The 14,190-nt window shown below is 38.6% G+C and overlaps 1 protein-coding gene across 3 annotated transcripts in view; it reads left to right on the forward strand.

The window, feature by feature from the left end:
- Window positions 1-14,190, forward strand: part of PCCA (propionyl-CoA carboxylase subunit alpha) — a 286,891-nt gene that overhangs the window by 215,044 nt on the left and 57,657 nt on the right. For all 3 annotated transcript variants that reach the window (XM_065057776.1, XM_065057761.1, XM_065057768.1), the window contains exon 21: window positions 11,194-11,247. In XM_065057776.1, coding sequence (XP_064913848.1) covers window positions 11,194-11,247 — 54 coding nt within the window. The remainder of the gene's footprint in view (window positions 1-11,193; window positions 11,248-14,190) is intronic.

Raw genomic sequence — 14,190 nt, forward strand, 5'->3', positions numbered from 1 at the left:
GCAAGAGAGTTCTGAGGTACAGTCTCCAGGGATGAGGGTATAGGCACACCCTATGGCATTTCTTGAAAAATGCCAATTCCGTCATGCTTTTGTTGCTGTTCCTGTTTTCAGTAATTCCTCAGCTTATCCCTGTTTCTCAGCATTTTCTCCACTTAGGGCTGCACTCCACCTCTCATTTGGAGAGGCTGGATTTGACACATTGTGAAGTGTAGGGTTTTGTCCACCAAGCAAATGATATTTTTGTGTGCAGAAATACTTTGCCAAAGTTGTTTGTCCCACCTGTTTCCAAATATGTTAGTGGCTCAGAATCTGACTTACACCTAGCTATTGTGGATTCAAAATCTGCCTTCGCTGGAAATCCGAGAAGTAACAATAGGCATGTGGTTATGATGTGTCTTCCTGAGGAATTCAGATTTGAAGGGATTGTCTGTTATTTAACTGAAAATACATTTCAAAAATACATTATATATAAAACATGGTTTGAATATGATATAGGCTTTCGGGCAATATTTAGAATAAAAATAAATAAACAAGCCGCTTAATGATTCCTCTGAAGAGCAAGTGGAGAAGCGGAGGTTGATTGAGTTGTGGAAAAAAACTGCAAGAACTCCAGTGGAAACTGGAAGGGAGAATGATGGTTCAGAATGGCATCCTGGAAAGTAACAACAGCTGGAAGAGAGGCAGCAGGTGGATTTTGGGATGAGGGTATTTATGTTCCTCTACCTCTGCTTCCATGAACAAGTAGGTTGGATTTCAGTGAGCCCTGTGCCTGCGAAAGTTGTTGCCTATGATATCTTTTCTCTGCACATGCCTATGAACTGGGGAGGGAATAGAAGGAGAGAAGGGAATAAGCTGCCTTTTCCCTAGAGCTGAACATCACCTTTTATTCTCTCATGTGAACCAGAATATAAGGGGACCTGAAGGTAAATCAATGAATCCCTGAAGTCCATCAGATGGACTTGAACCTAACTGCAAGTTTGTGCTCACTATAGTCAGGTTGTAAGTAGGTGCCTTCTGCTGGGACACTGTGCAGGAAGATCAGGTATCTGCAGAGAGGGTAGGTTGCCCAAGAAAAAAAGTGCATGTAGGAGATCCCTAAACCCTCTTTGCTTTGGCACTACTTGTGTGTGACCAAGTTCTCGAGAACCATCCCCCCAACCATTCAAATTCTGAGGCTGCTCTGTGGCCGTACTACATGGGCAAATGTTACAACTCCTTAGTGCTCTGCTTTCATTGATCCCATCATCAAACACACAACCCATCCTTATATATCATTTACTTGCAGGACAGTTCCCTGTAGCGAAAAGATTCTGAGTCAGAATAAATTATTTGTCACCATATTTTGCCAACACTTATACCTCTTTGTTATATCACATGCACCCACTTTTTCCACTGACATGTTATCGTAGAATCATAGAACGTCCTGAATTGGAAAGGACCCACAAGGATCATCGAGTCCAACTCCTGTCCCTGCACAGGACAACCCCACAGTTCACACCATGTGTCTGAGGGCTTGTCCAGTCTCTTCTTGAACACTGTCAGGCTTGGGGCCGTGACACCTCCCTGGGGAGCCTGTTCCAGGGCTGCACCACCCTCTGGGGGAAGAACCTTTTCCTCATGTCCAACCTAAACCTCCCCTGGCACATCTTCCTGCCATTCCCTCGGGTTCTATTGTTGGTTGCCCATGCTGGTTTCACAGCATTACTACCTTGCCATAATGAAACCTCCCACCCACTGAAGGTAGTGTAGGCATTCTGCCTGGACCCTGGAAAACTCTTGATGGCTTTTGGCAGCTTCAGAAAAGCAGTTTTACGGTGACACTGGTGATGCCTTCTCTTTGTATGTCCTGGCTTTCAGGGGATTGGTCTCTGCTGAAGTGAAGCTCTGTAGGACATAGACAAAACTCAATTGAACAAGGTCCTGAGCATCTCATAATTACTTTGATGTTAACCTTGCTTTGAACAGGGAGTGTGACTGCCTGGTTGCCAGAGGTGCCTTCCAGCCTTACTGTTCTGTGACTTTGTTGGGCATCCCAAACTCTACGGTAAAAACATCTTGATCAGTCACAGCAAGGTGTAATTAGGAAAGTAATGGAGTTACTAAACCAAGAACACAATCCTGTAAAGCTGAAATCATCAGTCTCAAGCTTCAAGTGTTTTTGTGAATGAAATAAATGAAGATTTATCAGTGGAATTTTCTTTACTTACAGTGTTAGCAGGGAAATCAGTTATGGCATCACTTACTTTTTTCATTTAATTTATTTATTGCATCAACAATTGGAGCAGGAGGAGTATATTCTACATCCTGGGATGTGACAAATTTAAGTGCTTCTCTGATACAATGTTTCTTTTGATTATTATTTTGGTCCATAAGAACAGAAAAAATGAAAATGCTGTAGGTTATGAAGCCTTTGTTCCTGGGAAATGTCTGACATTCTGGGAAATGTCTGACAGGAGAACAAAGCCTATGCCCAAGTATTCATTTCCTTCAGCCCTGTGGAGAGTTTTTTCTAACATATGTGTAATTTTCTGTAGAAAAATTACCTATATATATATTTTTTTTTACTGTTTTGAGATCTCAGATGTCATCTGTGATAATGATATATTATGTAGGTTTCAGGTACCATTACTTCAGCACACTCATTTTCTTAACCCTTGAAAATTATTTTGGGAAGCTTTAGTGAGCAGTGAACATGAAGACAGTCCATTCTTTAGTGTTGTGTGATTACGGCACACACTCTGTTGTCATTTACCCAAGATTTCAGAACTACTTTTGCTAGTTGTCTCTAGAAGGGGCACACACAGTGATCTGCAAATGGGCAGACATTTGGAAATACTGCATCCAAACAGCTATACTGCTGGGTAAACTAAAGCTGGAGTGCGAGCCCCAGCACTGTATTCCTGATGGCCCGTATTGATTAACTGGTACCTCACTCCCTCTCTCTGTTTCAGCCTGTTCTATTTTGGGTTGACCGAGGCGCATCTGGTATAGATCTATACTGTGCCATATAGACCCAAGCAGCGAGACTGAGGTGGTCATTGCCATTTGTCTTTGGGACCAGGCATCAGTCCATGGTCCTGCTTTACTGAGCAGTGTAGAAACACAGCCTGCCCATGTTTTCGTCTTTGCTCATCCAGTCACAGTCATCTGAGAAAACAGAGCTCAGCCTTGAAACTCCAAAAATGATTGGTGGATATGATACAGAGAAGCTTATTTTTGTCACCTCACTTGACACTCTTGTGGCATTTGGGACAAGTACAAAGAAAGACTCAAGTATCCCAGGTGGAAGGCAACTACAAAAACGTATTGCATACAGTGTAGTACGCCTTGCTGCATCTCAGGCTTTTAAATTTTTTTTGAAAGTATTAATATATGTTGGTCAGGGAACTGTTACTGTTGTTACTTTTTTCTCTGCATGGATGTTTGTCAAAATTTTAAAAATGATTAATTTTTAAAATGAACCCTGAATATGTGTATGCCTATATGACAGCAGCATGCCCAGCTCCTAAGTCATGAAGCCTTAAAAAATATCAGATATCCTTTATTGTAATACCAGAGTATTTGTATTAATGTCTACTTTTAAATAGCAAGTACTCAAATCTCATAAGCAGTCTGCAATTTGTGTGAAGTCAGTTTAATTCAAGTCCATGGTTTGAATGGAGAATGTGTGAAGGGAAGGGGTAAATTCAAGGAAATAAAAGATCATAATTGCTGCGGGTTTTTTTTTAATTGAGCAGCTGAAGCAAAAAGCACAAGTCACCACTTTTACTGATTCATTCATGAAAACATTTTTTTTCTCCAGCCAAGTGATCAACTGCTATGCCAAATCAATCCTTCTGGAATTTATTGTCCACTTCTCAGAGAGAGGTCGCCCACAATAAAGCTCTATCTACAAACAACATACTTGACCCTTTTTTTTAAGCTAATGAGATTAGTAATATCCAGTGCTGTTCAAGGGGTTAACCAAATATTGCTGGTTGTCACAGTACTTTATGCCATATTTTTTTCCAAAGGAGCTATAAATTTTAATGACAGACAGTATTCAGGATGAATAACTATAGGGATTCTATATGTGTCCAAAGACTAAAGCGTCATATTCAGTTGTTGACAGACATTGTAACTTGATGATATCTAAACCCTGAAATATAAGTAATGGTTCCATTGAATATGGTAACACATTTGGAGAGCAAAAGGGAAGGAAGAGGAGGGATGTCAAAGAGCAAGAAAGGACTATGGGTCCTGCAAAGAATCTGTCTCAGGGCAACCATGAACATTATCAGATCTAGAACCACATGACAGTGTATTACCTGCATGCTGTGCCCCTGTAAGAACAAAACATATGCCAGCATGTCAACACAAGAGTAACGTTTATAAAAGTCACAGTAATTTTGTGACTTAATGTAATAACATCAAAAACTTAGAAGTTCACAGGGAGGACTAAACTCTTCGTTACTGTAAATAATTGTAAATAGCTGCAAATGTTGGGCTGGAGTAAATGTCTTTTAGATTTGTTCTTTACCAACACCAAATAAATGGTATTTTCTGTGGGGTTTTTTGGTGGTTTGGTTTGGTTTGTTTTAAAGGAGCACATGGGCATTCTTGGAAGGTGCTCTAGGTGTATAAAATAGCAATACTCCTGTAGTATTAATGTTAAACAGATATATATTTAAAGCTTGGCAAAAAGAAGCAACAAATGATACTAACATTGGATATTACCTAAAGAAATATTGGGAAGGATCTATGTTTCCATTTTTCGATTTATTTTGAGGGTAGAAATTCCTAAGCCATCTACTGCAGTTAAATCTCAGACATTCAGAGAATGGTTCTTCTTCTAAAAGCAGTAATATGGTGTCTCAGCCTCTTATAAAGGTGCAGTTTGTCTGTGGGGATTGATGCCCTGTAAGCCATTCATGCCGTGTGATTGCCACCTCGCCTTAAACCTTGACATTAACATCCATATTTGTACTGTTTGGGAACAGATTCTGTTTAGTCCCTGGGAAAGGATGGGGAGAGCTTCCAACAGGTGCCTCCTGGCAGGATCCCTTTTAAAGGGAAAGACTGCTTCAGCATAGTGCCATTTAGGTCAGTCTTTGACACCTTTCCAGTGTCAAAATGCTTCAGACACAGCAGGACTTGATCATCTCATTCCCCACTAGGTGATGGCTACCCTTGAAAGAACCTGGAAAATATGGAGGTGCCCTGAGGAAGAACAGCCAGCTGAGGCTTCATCTTCTAAAAAGTGTGATCTAAAACTGATAATGGCTGAGGGCAGAGCAGCACATAAAATCGAGCTAAGTTTCCATCTGTAGTTTAATGCACTAAGGGGAGGAAATGATGACACCACCAGGGGAGAAGACTAAATTGTGACAAAAGTAGAGAGTTATCCCCTAATTGGAAAGGCTTGTGAGGCTGCACAAATCTGAAGATATAATGCAATGTAGACAGTCTCCAACATACAAGAAAGCCATCAGTGTGCCCAGGTGGCCAAGAAGGCCAACGGTATCCTGTCCTGTATCAAAAATAGCGTGGTCAGCAGAACAAGGGAAGTGATCCTTCCCCTGTACTCTGCATTGGTGAGGCCACACCTGGAGTATTGTGTTCAGTTCTGGGCCCCTCAGTTCAGGAAAGACATTGAAGTGCTGGAGCGGGTCCAGAGAAGAGCAACACGACTGGTGAAGGGACTTGAACATAAGACCTATGAGGAGAGGCTGAGGGAGCTGGGGTTGTTTAGTCTAGAGAAGAGGAGGCTTAGAGGTGACCTCATCACTCTCTTTAACTACCTGAAGGGAAGTTATAGCCAGGTGGGGATTGGTCTCTTCTCCCAGGCAGTTAGCAACAGGACAAGGGGGCATGGGCTTAAACTCTACCAGGGGAAATTTAGGCTGGATATTAGAAAGAAATTCTTTACAGAGAGAGTGGCCAGGCATTGGTATGGCCTGCCCAGGGAGGTGGTGGACTCGCCGTCCCTGGAGGTTTTTAAACTGAGATTGGACATGGCACTTAGTGCCATGATCTAGTAAACAGACTAGAGTTGGACCAAGGGTTGGACTCGATGATCTCTGAGGTCTTTTCCAACCCAGTCGATTCTGTGATTCTGTAAAGCTTTGTCGGATAGAATCATAGGATCATTTTGGTTGGAAGAGACCCTCAAGATCATCAAGTCCAACTATAACCTAACTCTAACACTAAGCTGTGTCCCTAAATACCTCATTTACATGTCTTTTAAACAAACTCCACGGATGGTGACTCCACCACTTCCCTGGGCAGCCTGTTCCGATGCTTCACAACTCCTTCCGTGAAGAGATTTTTCCTAAAATCCAATCTAAAGCTCCTCTGGTGCAACTTGAGGCCATTTCCTCTTGCCTGGGATCACATCCTTAGACTGAGACTTTGCACAGTGGAAAGGGAGTGCTGAAATGAAGTTATGCTTTCTGCAGAGGTTCTAGGAGGAGAGGGAGAAGGAGACTGAGAAAGCCAAAGCACTCCTTGTGTTTTGACAAGAAGAGGACTTCATAGTTTCACAGCTATTTCTGCAGCTTTCTCCTCTTCTCTGACCCAACCGTGTGACTTCAAACATGGCAGTGATGTAGGTGGATGATGGAGCTTTCCAGATGTCCAAGCACCCTCATGTACACAAATTCTCATAGATGAGGTACTAGCAGATGAATCTGCTGTAACTTTACAAGGTAAAATACTGTGTTTGAGTTGTTTTTTTTCCCTGACTTCCCTACTGTGAGAATAATTTGGTTTTTAATTAAACCTGGCTGGGGGTGATTCTGTATCTTGCTAGATTGAATTTTCAAGAATTTATAAATATTGACCAAAAAGTGGATAGAATTCTCCATTTGAAATTCATGTTAAAAGATGTTCCAAATTTCTGGTTGTGAGCAGCTGAAATGAAGCAATAGGGGTTGCGAGAACTTACGCATTCTGACAAACAGCCCCATAGTGTTCTTTCACTCAAAATGTTATCTATAGTGTATCTATAGGTTTTCTCTGTGTGTGTGGTTTTTTTCTCCTTTTTTGGTTTGTTTTGGTGGTTGTTGTTGTTTGTTTTTTATGTGTGTGCGTTCTATATAACCTGATACATGTTGTCTGACTGTTGATGTAGTCATGCCATGGCTTGAAAAAGTTACAAAAAGCGTTGGTTGAGAGCCAGTCTGAACATTTTCTTTAACAAATGGTCTCCAGCTTTAGTTTCAACAAATAAAGGCAGTATATAGTAGTTCAAGATAAATGTGTTTGAGAAACATATATATATATATATATATATATGATCTCCTTTGTCAACTCATATTGATTTTGACCTGACACATTACTTTTTAATTTGTAAGCAAAGAGAAAAAAAGCTTTTGGTCTGTTGGAGATTCTTTGCTTTGATATTATTCCTTCCCTGCAGCTGCTCTCCTTTAGTAGTTTGGGAAGGCCAAGATACCAGAAGATTTGTGGAAAATACTCTGAGATGATGTTTTCTAGTGATGTCCATGTCAGTTTAGAATCTCTTTCAATAATGTCTATTTTTTTGTTTGGCTGAGCTTCTTTATCCTTCTTCATGTAAGGGTTGTTATCATTTTTATCTGCAAGTGCTCATCCGCTGCAGGCTTAATGCAAAGCTGATTGTGACCCTACTGCATCTTATCATGAATAGATCATTGATACCCAACTAAGTGGAAATAATTTTCTATGACAAAGCAGAAGAATTTCAAGTCACTAACCTCTGGTAATTTACTGGGATTTACAGATTATAATGATTATTTGTGAAGTGACTGTGGTATAACACTTAAGAAAGAGGAGGAAAATCAAACACATTTTGTATGATTGTATACACTTGTCTATTTTTATATGCGTGCATAAGCATTTTGTTTGTATATACATAGCATATGTGGTATAGCATACCGTAACCTGTGTATGTAAAATGCATATAATATTTATGTAGCACTCACATGTATTTGACAGCTTTGAAATTGCAGATGGATTTTTTGAAGTTGTGATTTTTAAATTTTTTTTAGATTTGATTTAGCTTGTTACTTTCTTATAAAAAAAAAAAAATTATACTTTTAAATCAGAATATACTAATTAAGGAAGACAGAAGCTCTATCGGTTGAGTCAACCAGAAGAGCGTCAGTTATGTCTAAGATCACATAACTGATGCCAACAATGTAATTTTACTGTATTGACAGGTAAACATTCAGTGTTGTTTTGTCTTTGTTCAGGTGGTAGACTTCCTTTGCTTTTCAGTGTAAACCTCCTAGTAAATAATTTGTGATTTATGAGGAAAACAATGACAATGCATATAATTAGCAATTCTCTTGTTACCTCTATTTGATTACGTTCCTGCTATCAGATGCAATATGAAACCATCTATTATGAGCTATAGAATATGCAAATATCTAACTTTACAAGAGAAACTAAAGACTGGTCCTTTTTCTAAAGAGGTGGAAAATAAAAGAATAATTGTTAACCATATCCTTTCATTTTCTTGAAAACATCAATTACATTTACAAATCTCAGAAACACAAGCCCACCAGTGGAAAAGAAATAACTCCTTTCAATGTGCTTCAAAAAAATCTAATCACATCTAACAGCTGAAACTTATTTACAACTGTAATTTGAAACATTAATTATGATAATGTGCTGAATTCTTTTGTAACATGGTTCTCAAAAGCCTGGCAGGTCTCTTTTTTTGGTCTTGATGTAACATATGTTTTGTGACTTGGAGAATTTATTTACCTTTCTTTCTTGTTTCTCATGTTTGTTAACTATTTTTCCCACTTTTTCCATTAATTTTATTTTCCTCTCACTGGCTGTTAATTCAAGAGATGGATTTTGGTGCCTATACTGATTCTTAATGCAACTGAATGTAATGTTTTGCATTTTTGACACACCAAACAGTAGCAGTGATGCTGTGATTCCAGGGCACTTCCACAGCGTCAGGGCAGGAAAAACGCTGTTATATCTTTAACGCTGTTATATCTTTGTCTTGCCTTAAGACTGTGGCTTAAGAAGGTACCTTCTTGATATACATTTATATTTGGCTTTATTAAATCGGTTATTAAATAAATTTTGAAAGGGCTTGGTTATTGCTGCGCTAGCTTATGTAGTTGTAAGTAAATAGAATCTATGTGAGAAAATACTTTAATGATTTGTTTTTCAGTTGTGAAAAATAAGTCAAGTTGTCAAGATACCTGGCTTTACTTTGAAAGCCTTTAAAGAAAATGACAAAGGGGCTCTATTTTTCTTTTTTGTTTTGTTTTTCAAGTTGTGTTTTTCTGTGACGGGAGATTAGCCAAAAAAATGGAATTTTTATTAGGATGTGAAAAGGTCTCTAATGACCCTTGAAAGTGGACAAAAGGGTAGTACAATAAGTGACAGAACTCTAACAAGGGTGGAGGGCATTCCAGGAAAAAAAGACATTAAATCCTTTAATTTTTTTCGGCTCGCCATTTTCTGACAGCTTATCAAGTGGTTGGGACTTGTTTGTTTTGGCATGCGGTTCATTCATTGTAGGCAGCCGGTACTTTGTTCTTCTTTGTGGTTTCCCAAACCTGATTGTGTTTATCCTAGACTGTGGGAAAAGTGTATATTCCTGTTTCCTTTATAAAAGTAAACGTCAGGTTTTGTATGAAATTTTATTTCCCATATTTTCCATTCCGTTAATCATTATTGTTGAAATATGTCAGGCTTTGGCACATCATCCTTTGTTTTCATATGATTGTCCAGATTGTAGTGTCAGTGTGTGACCTGTTAAGTCAAAAAATAAGCATGTTTGGGCTGTAGTAATTATTACTTCATAAAGTGTAGCTGAGGAACATGCAACATTATTGAAAAGGGACCACAATTTAATTTATTGCTACTAAAATTGTTTCAGGGGTATCTAGCTATTGTTGTATAGTGCTTTCTCACTTAATCTAGAGAAGACGAAACTAAAGGGAGTCATGATAATGGCTCTTCATGTACTTGGAGGTAGCTGTAAAAAGAAAGGGAATAATCTGTGTTTCCTGTCTGTGATGAAGAAGAGGAGAACTAATGTGCTGTAGTTGCGGTAAAGGGTTTTTAGTCAAGTATTAGGAAGAAACTTGGTAATTATACAGGGATAAATTGCTTAGGGAGACTTTGAAATCTCTGCGATGGGAAGAGTGGTTTCTAGACACACATTATCTGCGAGTGGCACTGGTGTCTTTTGAGTGTGTCGAGTGCTGGACTAGAAGTTCTCAAGATAATTTGCAGCCCTGTTCCTGGGATTCGTTGTCTTGAAAATGCTGACGATCTCTGTGCAGCTCCCTGTTGGCAATTTGTATTCACCTTTTCAAATCTGTGCTTCCGTACTCGTGTGTACACCTGCAACTGTGTGTTAGAGCTGTGCTCCATGATTAGGGCTCTGATTTTGGGTCTACATGTGCCTTGATTTAACAGCAGGAAAAAAAGTGGGGGGGGGACAGGACTTTTCATGTTGAAGGAGGAGGAGACAATTCACAAGAAGAAAGAACTCTTTTTGTGTTTTGCATATTTAGATTACGGATAACACTGTGTTAAATCAATAACATATTTTCTTTTTCATTGTCTTGTGGCTTACTGACAATGTAATATGTGAAGACTGTTTAATAACTTCAATCAACTCCTGAACCACAGTAGGTGACCAGACATTTCATAAGGTCATTTTTTTTTCTGCTTTCAAAGTAGCATCATTGGAGGTTTGCATTTTAAAAGGAGATTAAAATGTCTCTCATTAGGAGAGAATGAAGATAATACTAAATGTGAGTAACAGGAATACAAAATCACAAACGTTTAGAGGTGGCGAAAGGCTCATTATTCATGACATTCATCTTTCTGCAAGCCCAAGGTTGTTCTATGTTGTACTTGACTATATTTGCTTTCATTGTTCTTCAGAAATAGATTTTATTGAGTTGACTGGAAAACAAAACCAAAACCACCACCAAAACAAACCACCACCAACCATACTAAAAACCCAAACCAAAAAAACCAACCAACCACAACAACATCTGAGCTGAAGTACAAATTAGACTTCTAGTACTGAAATTCTTGAAGGAAGTGGTTGTATTTTTATCTATTTTATGTATAGTTTTATGTATTTGATTAGTTTTGATTACTTTACAGTGATGTGATGGAAAGAAAATTGAATGGTTTCAAATTCTGGAGAAGCTTCTAATCAGTTTTCACATTTATTTTTTTCAGCGGCTTTCTCGGAATGCCTCTGGAGATACAAGCATTCAGTTTCTAGGCACAGTGGTAAGTATGTGTAGCTATTGTCAAAAGTTATGTTGGTAGAGGAATATCATCTATGGAAATAGGTGGAATATAGGTGGAATATAGGAAATAGATGGAAAATAGGTGAATGACACCAGCAGCACATTTATGCTTGTGTTTATGAAGGTTAGTATTATGTGTAAATATTGTGAGCTTAACAGCTGAATTTAGGCAAATTTCTGAAGCTGACTTCCAAGGCATGGTGCACAATATCTGCATTCCTCATTTCAGTTGACTCAAGTCTGCCTCTGTTTCATTTACAAGGCATTTAAGAGTCACTGGTTGTAGTCTTGTAATTTTAATGCAACATACTTGGGTTTGATCCACATCAGGATCAAATCAACTCTTCCCCACCACCTCAACTTTCTGGTCTCTGTTGCTTCACCATACCATGTACCCTCACATCTCAGGGGCACATCAGTAACTGTCTTAGGAAAAGACTGTATAGTGGTACAAAGTGTTCTCTGGTTCTCCCAGATTTTGTTTGGTGAAGAGAAGTACGTTTAAAATCCTAATCAGATTTTATGCCATTGGTCAGAATTTACTCCATAAAATAGATTTTTGTTGGCTGCTATTATCTTGAGCAATCATGTATGATATAGAAACTAAAGTTTTGTGTTATGCAATGGGTGCTTATAAACATATGTGATTGAAGCAGCATCAAATTCCATCATTTGCATTATTAAAATGCAGTCATTGATTTTTCCAAGTTCCTTATGCACCTAAAAATAGTTCTGAAAATTAAATAAAATTGAAGTATCCCCTCAAGTCAGTTGTCCTGATTGCTCCCAACAGGTTTCCCTGCAGTGACATTAACAGGAATGAAATATTCCCTTTAGAATTTAGTCCTGACATTTCTGTTCACTATATGTTTTGGACAAAAATAGATTAAGGTTACGTATGATAATGTTTTCATTCTACTTACTTGTGATTAGTTCTTCTACAAGTCCTATGAAGCTGTTTTTGGGGGATGTATAACACGGTAAGTGTGAACTTAACAAGAGTACCTTGCATGTTGTTTTTTAGAGATGAAAAGTGCCCCTAATATTTTTTGCTTCTAGAAATATATCTGTATATGCATATAGATTTGTCTTTTTCAATATCAAGCAGAGCAGCAGTTACAAATAAAACATAAAAGTTTTGTTATGCCCTATTGTATTTGTAATGATGCTTCAGCTCTGGAGTTGTATCCTGCATATGCAAGATTGCTGCTGGCTGCCTGATCTAATAGTCTTTGTGTGAGAAGAAAATAATTACTCCAAGTAGATAGGTTATAAACACAAATGCAACTTGATAATACTGCAGATTTTTAAATCAATTCTCTTAGGTGGGTGCTGCAGCAGAGAAAATTCTGATTAGGTATGTGTTTGCTGGCATTAAAAATTAAATTTGTTGTTAAGTTGGTTATGAAAACATTTCATATTCACATGTTAGAAGTGCCCGGCAGTCTCACAGGCTAGAACTCTTGTGCTGGGCCTTGTGTAACAGCAAAAGATGACAAAAGAGGGTACAGTACTGATGTGCTTTTAGCTTTAAAACGTTGATCATGAAACAGTTAATGGATTGTAATATATATCAGATCTTACTGACTGTATCATGTGTGTTTATTGGATGGTAGTTATTTTGGGACATCGAATATGTGATTACAACTAAAATTCTCAAGAGGACTAAAAAGAAAAGCCACCATTTTTAGTTAATATAAATTATGCACGTCTTGCTGCTCAAACCCAGAGAGAGAACTACAGCGAGCAGGGCAGAGAAGCAGTAATGAAGTCTGCTTCCCAGGGTTTGCTCTGATACCAGTGTTCCCACAGAATCCAAGCCAGAGTCTGCACCTGTGTTACTATCAGTTCCTCTGGGGCCACTGTCCCTCTCATCTCCCCAAAGTCCTTTCCTTTATTTAATTTGTCCTTTGCTCCTTTAACACCCTTCTGCACTTTTTAAAATTTCGATTTAATACCCTCACCTTAGGCAGCCTCTACAAATTGCCTATACACTTAGATCTACACAGTCTGTATGTGTGTACTTGCATGTGTATCTGTACACATCCACAAATGTAAATGTTCAGTCAAAGAAAAAAAATACCACCTTGAATGAAGTTCCTAGAAATACGTTTTGGGCTCACCATTACCTATCTCTCACTAAACCTTTGCCAACATAGAAGTGCAGTTAAGATAGCCTTTGAAAGGAATATTTGGCAGCAAGAAACTCTTGGTTGCTGGTTATTATCATAATGTGTTGTTATCAATGTAATAAACAGCTTGTGAAATTATTGCTCTGCTCTTTTTTTTAGTAAGCAGATTTGCTAGGGATAGCTTTGAGCGTTTTGTGTTACTTTTGGTGGTGGCAAATGTTGATGGCACTTCAGTGGTGGCAGGCAGTGTGGTGTTACTGAGCGTATGCACTGCTGACCCATCCATCACAATGTCTTTTTAGAGCCAGCTGATCAGGAGCACAGCTCCCTGGCTTGTCAGGAGGGCATCAGCTTCAATAAATGGCTTCACTTGATTTTCTTTTTTTTTTCTTTTTTTACATTGGACAGGAGAGATAATTTTGCAACTGTTTTTTGATAAAAGCCAGCTGACACTTGGAGGAGAAGCGAAGGGTGTGCTTCCCTATTAGAAACATCCTTGATGTCCTGGTTAGCTGGGTGAAGGACAAAGAAAACTACTTTGCAGCAGAAAGACAACAGTTTAATATGAATTCTGCTGCATGACATATGGTAGACATGATGACATTAAGACAAATGTGTCTATTAGTGTAGCAGCGTATTTCTGTTGTTTTAGAGGAGCACCGGAAAAATCATGTTGCTTTCCGCAGTGAAATCATAGCTTTGGGTGCACACTGTTAGCATCATTTGGGGGGCTACATGGACTTTAATAATATTTCTGTTTGTTTCTGATCATTAGTAGAAATTCTTTGCTA

This window comes from Columba livia, chromosome 1 (genome assembly GCF_036013475.1).
Source record: "Columba livia isolate bColLiv1 breed racing homer chromosome 1, bColLiv1.pat.W.v2, whole genome shotgun sequence".
NCBI classification, from domain to species: domain Eukaryota; kingdom Metazoa; phylum Chordata; class Aves; order Columbiformes; family Columbidae; genus Columba; species Columba livia.